We start from the raw sequence: 6,312 nt of genomic DNA, 5'->3' as shown, positions 1-6,312 counted from the left end.
TCGAGAAGTGGGTGGGTGTTTATTCTAAATACCCACATCACTGGGGTATTTGCACCTTTAACCAACAGAGAGAATTACAGGTAGTGAATACAGATCAAGTTCTTCAAGTTGGTTATTGCTTTAACAAAATCTTTTGTCACTTTTTCTAACATCCATCTTCAGTCCCCCAAACACAGCATGGGGACTGGATACCTGCATAGTCAGAACTATCACTTGCCAGCCATGTCTTCTTCCCCTTTGAGGCTCCGTGGTTTTATAAATAATAATTAAAAACACTTCTCTCTGATGTGAGAAGGCTCTTCTAAAAGGAGAGCAAGTTGCTGCAATACAATAGCGTAATATTTTTGAAGGTCATAATAATAAAGTAGGGGAAAGAGAATAATCATTATTGCTCTTTCTTGTAATTAATTTGCTTTCCGATATCCCACACTGCAACTAGAACATTATTCAAGAACACCCATCACAGTGCTTAACAAGATTTAATGTACATTTATTCTTAACATGTGGAACATATAAAGATTTTATACTGAATAAATGAAATTCATTAAGCCAGAGGAAAAGGAGGAATTTACATCAAGTTTTTTCTTTTTTAACTACATTATCTTGAAATACAAATGCAGATTCTTGTCACTGAAAAATCTTTGAAGTTGTGTTTCTTCCTTTTTTTTTTCCTGTATATATTTTTTTTGTCTGTAGACTGGTAACCATTTTCTTAAATCAATCCATACGTAACCATTTCCACACCTTGATTTATAAAGCAAATTGTGATCGGCTGCACTCCCGAAATAGAGCATGACTTTATTATACATACAGAAACTTGTACATTACCCTCAGTTGTTGGTTTTCTGTGTTGGGTTTTCTCTTTTTTCTTTTTTTTTTATTATTTTTTGGAGATATGGCCCAAATGAAAGAAAAAATAATTCTACTATCACTTTGTAGATACCACATCATGAAAAAGAAACTAAAAACTTTGTACTAAAAAAAAAAAATGAGGGTATGTTTAATGTACAACTTCTATATACATCACGGCCCTTAGGCAATAAAAAAATATTTTAAAAAATGATTAAAGGAATTGTGAAGAACTGTCATTGTGGAAGGTCAAAAAAAAAAAGATGTAGACAAGACAGTTCTGGTGAGGAAGCAATTGATGTTTATCATCAGGTTTTGTTTAAAAATCTTTTAACTTGACTTTTTTGTTTTGTTTGCTCCTAGCCTAATGTAACCATTTCTCCTGAGGAGAAACCAGTATCGTTTTGTATTGTGACTACTGACTGACACCCTCCTTGATCCCCTACACCTACATCACTAGAATCTTCTATTGCACAGAGCTTTGGGTGATGGTATACAAGTTTTTTTTTTTATTTTTTCCTTATTTGAAAAAATAAAACACACAGGAACTTGGTATGTTGGTTATTTTTCACCTTCTTGTTTCAAAGTGGTGAGATTTTTTTCCATCATACAATGGTTTGCCATAACATTTTTTTTAAAAAGTCACTAGTTCGCTTCCCAAAAAATATGCAATACAAACATGGAAAAGAACATTGAAAGGATAATCTATGGAAAAAAAAAGTGTGACCTTTGAATGTACTAGACAGCAACTTTGGTTAAAAAAAATAAAATAAAAAGATGTACTTATACACATAGACAGCAAATATTAATTTCATAACTGTTCAAATTAATAATTTCTTTAATTCCCAATTGGTAAATAGTGAATGGGGCAGAGGAGCAAAGATTCTTTTTTTTTCCTTCTTCCTACGTTGGATAAACAAGAACAGAAAACAGCCAGTTATATGTGACCCTCTAATCTCCACTCACACATGCTTGGCTTCTCACTTATGTCATAACTGCCCAATCTGAAAAAGTACATCACAGATGACAGATGCAACCAGAGAGTTCAGGACAGCAGATATTGAGATATCCAGCAAACGACCCTCGTGCAAAAGGAACTCTGAGCGGTTCTCGTCCACTCTAGCCATGGCCAGCAAGGCCTTGGCTGCCCTGCACATCATGTCTACGCTAGGTGGCTCCAGAGGTGGAGGCTGCATGTGCATGAGGTTATGCTGGCTCTGCTGGTACTGGGCCATAGTGACCCCATCCTCCAGGAAGCTTATCAAGTTTCCGATGCTTCCCTTCTGCACAGCTATTGCCCTTGCTGCTAATGTGTCCCCCTGGGCAAGGTTCGATAAGAGCGCCATGGACATTTCTCGGCAGACCGGGTTTTTGCGGTCCCCAACGTACCTAACTAAAGTAGCGTAGAGTTTCTCCTGACGACTGAATGGGGGGGTGGCCAAGATAAGGTCCACATTATTGTCCTGGATACTGAGCTTACACAGGGTCTCCAGCACAAGTCTCTGAGGCGAAAGAACTGAGTTGGGCCCCACGGTTGGAAAAGGATCCTGTGCCTCCGCAGACGGGCACACCATCCAGTGCAGCAAGCCATCCAAAATTGGCAAACAGATGCTTTCTGTGTAAGCAGACAAGTCTAGCTGCCCAGAAATGTTGGCTAATGTGACCAATGTATTATCCCTCAAGACCTCGAGGCAGTCCCACCACCACTCATCCTTGCTGCAGGCCACCCCTTTGTCCTCCTCTTCCTCTTTCTCGTAAGTCTGCGGTGCTCGCTTTCTTTCTGGATGCTCATGGTGAAGGAGGATCAACTTTCCCAGGATCAGCACCAAGCCTGGATGTTTGGACATTTCGGTGTCATTGCCAGGCACAAAAGACAAGCTACGGACGATATTTGACACACAGATGCAGCGTTTGGCCAAGGAGTCTTGCCAGTGAGTTATGGTGCATAGAGGCGTCTCATCTCGGCTCCTTGGCTCATCCTCTAGCAGTTTAATATTCCGGTGGCTTTTGGCTTGATGGATCCCAAAGGGAAATTTACTGCTTTCTGTTTGGGAACCAGAGTTTGAGTCTTCAGGCAATGCTCCTGGCCGAGCTGAGAGGACATCATCAATGGTTGCCGTTATACTTTTTTCTTGCTGTTCCTCAGATTCACCTTTCCCCTCGAGGTCCTTCTTTTTGCTTGGAGAGTTCAAGGGAGGAGGGGCTTTCCTGCGTGGAGGAATCTCCATCTTGCTTTCAAAGTGAGTCTGGATATGCTCAGTTGTGTCACCACCACCAAGCTGCCAGTGGAGAAGTCCACTATCAAATTCCTGAACGCGTCCAAGTTTGTCAGATCGGTCAACAACAAATAGATTATTTTTCTTTACAATCTTTATTGGCAGCTTGTCAAACTTACTGGCTTGTTTTGGCCTCTCACTTGGATCAGCAATGGCACCAGGAGTGGAAAAAACAATGCTCTTTTCTTCTCCTTCTACCTTTTCATCCTCTCCCTCCTCCTCTTCTTCATCAAAATAGTCAATACATTCGTCGTTCTCCTCTTTTCCAGTATCCTCTGCCAAGGACTGGCTATCATCTTTCTTGGCTGCTTTGTGATCAAGTGCTTTGTGGCCTGGATCTCCCACTTCGTATTCCATAAGGATTCCAAAAATGTCAATCAGGCATTTTCTAAAATATTCTACTAAAAGCTCAAGAAATCCAGACAACTGAGGGGAGAAGAAAGAACATAAAAATCAGATAAATATTTTTGTCTGTGTGGAATTTTATTAGGAACGCTGAGGCACACATCTGTGAATATTTCCCTCCTCCTGCTGTGGACTCGTGGCTAGGTCCTGCATGGCAGGAGTCAACCAAAGGAAATTCTTCTAGCATCTGTCTCAACAGTATATAATGTCAAAACATCATGGCTCCATTTGCTTAAATTGTAACAGCTATGAGAAGTATAGAACTTTATTCATATGTCTCCTTTAAGCTACAGTATACATCTAGCCTCGTGCTCTGTCCCCTTGGAAATGTCTACTGTTCTTCATTTTCTGTAGATAGTACTGAAATTTCTAACTCGCTCAGTTTTTCTGATTTGTACTTTTCTTAGATGCCTAAAGTTTACTATTCTTCCTCTTCTCCTTTGTCTCTCAATCTCTAAAGCCAACTGTCCTATAGGAATATGCAGTTCAGGGTCTAGGTACTGACATCCTAGATTAATATCCCACCTCTATTGGAACAGTTCAATTTTTGCCTGGCAATACTTAAAAATTGTTATTGGAGCCTGGTGCTGTTAAGTCACCCTTCAGAAACAGTTTTCATTTAGGTTTAATCCTCTTAATTAACTTTTAATCACTTTCTTATGGCAAGACAGTAGTTGGACTTGGTATTAATTTACCCTCGGTGGCTTTGTTATTAAAAATTCTTTGCTGCTATGATGTATTCAGCCTGATTGTCTGGCTTTTAATGTGTTTTTGTTTTTAATCGTGGGCTAATAGGTTTTCAGCAAAATGTATCCTTTTGTCCATTCTTTATTCTCTTATGATTGCCAAACCCTTGGAAGAATTAAGAACAAACTGATGCTTATGAGCTGCAGGAATTATCAGTCATCATACAGAGTCCTGCCTGCTGCTGGAAATACAGTCCAAGGCAAAAGTAACAACAAAAAAAATTAAAATATGCCTGGTATTCTGTGCAACTTGCACAGAGGGCATTACTGCAATTTCTAATAGAATTCAGAGGAGCTTCACCTCACTTAACTTCAAACACCCACAACAGTTACACACCTAACCTAATTGTCTAGATTCCTTTTAAAATCAATGGTCTTTTACAGGCCATTTCTAGGGTATGATTCATCTGACCTATTTTAGATCTCTACTTCAGGATGAGATGAATCATGCTATAGATATCCCTAGTTCTAAAGTTAGGTGGGATGAAATGTACCATTTGTGCCTGTATTTTTAAAAAAAGGTCATTATATTTAAAAAATGATGAGTTACACTATTAGTAACCAAGGAATGAATGGAGCAGAAAAACTGAATATTTAATGTGTACAAATTTTAGATGATGTGCATTATCAGCATGCCATCTATTACTACCACCTAACAGACCAATGGTTAGAGCAGGGCTGAAAAATACAGGGAGGTAGTGAGGCAAAAGCACACACTGTTAAATCCGGTGTTACTTGCATCCTGTGGACGGACAGTGGATTTTAGCCTTTAAATTGTCAATCTGGTATTTCTGTGCAAACTTAATTTACTGGAAGAAGAAAATAAACTATTATAAAAATCTCACAGCCTAGTATGGAATTACTGAATAAGACAAGTAGTCACCAACAGACAGCCTCAAATCAATTTCATAGTTTTTTGCAAAGCCTTTTACGGAAACACAAGTTAAGCAAATTTACTGACATACTGCTGTTTTCTGGGATTGTCCTTGTACTATCATGAGTGCAAACTTACACATTAAGTCTTCTGTTGGTGATAAAATTCTTATAATCCTATGTGCTCCTTTCTACAAGAGATACGCTTCTTACAGGCTTATTACTTCCCCTATTCGACCTAAAGCTATCTCTTGTTGCTCACTGCTACCAATCATAAAAAAGGGAGGTTTTGCAATATTCAAATTTATGTTAATGATAACCAATTTTAAAGGACTTCAGCATTTTTGTAGGTATCTTATTTCAGTTTTCTTTCCTTGGCAAGTTGAGAAGTATATTGCTTTCCCACCTACCTGAGAGAGGTTGAAAGTAGCAACAGTGCTGTCATCATACAGAAGAATATTAATAGTGTCTAGCGCCCAGGTACTTTCAGCCAAAAGACCAGATTTAAGAGACATCATCACTCTCCAGGCCTCAGGAGTTACTGGAGAAAGAAAGGAGGAGAAGTAAAACAGTATTAGTGCGTCCTTGGAGACCATTAATGAGTTCTGAAAGATTAAACCATGACATTCTGAGGATGCAGAATTTAAATGAAACAGTTACTGAAACACTGTTTAAGACCCAACTTTCACCACTTAGTTCTGGGGAGTTTTTCTGTAACTGCTACTCAGCCTTAATACTGGAGAAAATCTTAACAGGGCTGTTCTTCCTGACTTTGCTGAAGCTGAAATAATAGTACAAACTTAGAGAAGTTGACTACACCAAATAATCGGTAAATAATCAGTAGAGTACTCTGTCGGGAGTGTGCGAACTTGAAGTACAAGAACTTGAATGTATGCAATGTAACAGGAATTCAAGATAAGATACTTGGTAAAGAACAGCGGAGAAACAAACATGACAAATAATATGGAAAGAATAAATGGTCCATTCAAGGGAGGCAGAGATTATAACTACACAGCAGAACAGCATGAGCTTCCATGGAACAAGAACACAAAAAGCTTTGCTCAGGTAAATGTTGTATTGGTGATTTAACAGACATTCTGAAGGACCTTTCAACACATACCATTTGGAAATCTGAGGCAAGCTTCATTTTTAATGCATTTCTG

General features: G+C 38.8%; 1 protein-coding gene across 1 annotated transcript in view; it reads right to left on the bottom strand.

The window, feature by feature from the left end:
• Positions 1-474: 474 nt before the first annotated feature.
• Positions 475-6,312, bottom strand: part of ARID1B (AT rich interactive domain 1B (SWI1-like)) — a 302,895-nt gene continuing 297,057 nt past the window's right edge. The window contains exons 20-21 of the mRNA XM_009887612.1: positions 5,560-5,690; positions 475-3,551 (exon numbers count right to left, since the gene is read on the bottom strand). Coding sequence (XP_009885914.1) covers positions 1,839-3,551; positions 5,560-5,690 — 1,844 coding nt within the window. The 3' untranslated portion in view covers positions 475-1,838. The remainder of the gene's footprint in view (positions 3,552-5,559; positions 5,691-6,312) is intronic.

The sequence above is a fragment of the Charadrius vociferus genome, unplaced genomic scaffold (genome assembly GCF_000708025.1).
Source record: "Charadrius vociferus isolate BGI_N301 unplaced genomic scaffold, ASM70802v2 scaffold176, whole genome shotgun sequence".
In the NCBI taxonomy this organism is placed as follows: Eukaryota; Metazoa; Chordata; class Aves; order Charadriiformes; family Charadriidae; genus Charadrius; species Charadrius vociferus.
This window is presented reverse-complemented; position numbering and strand designations above follow the sequence as displayed.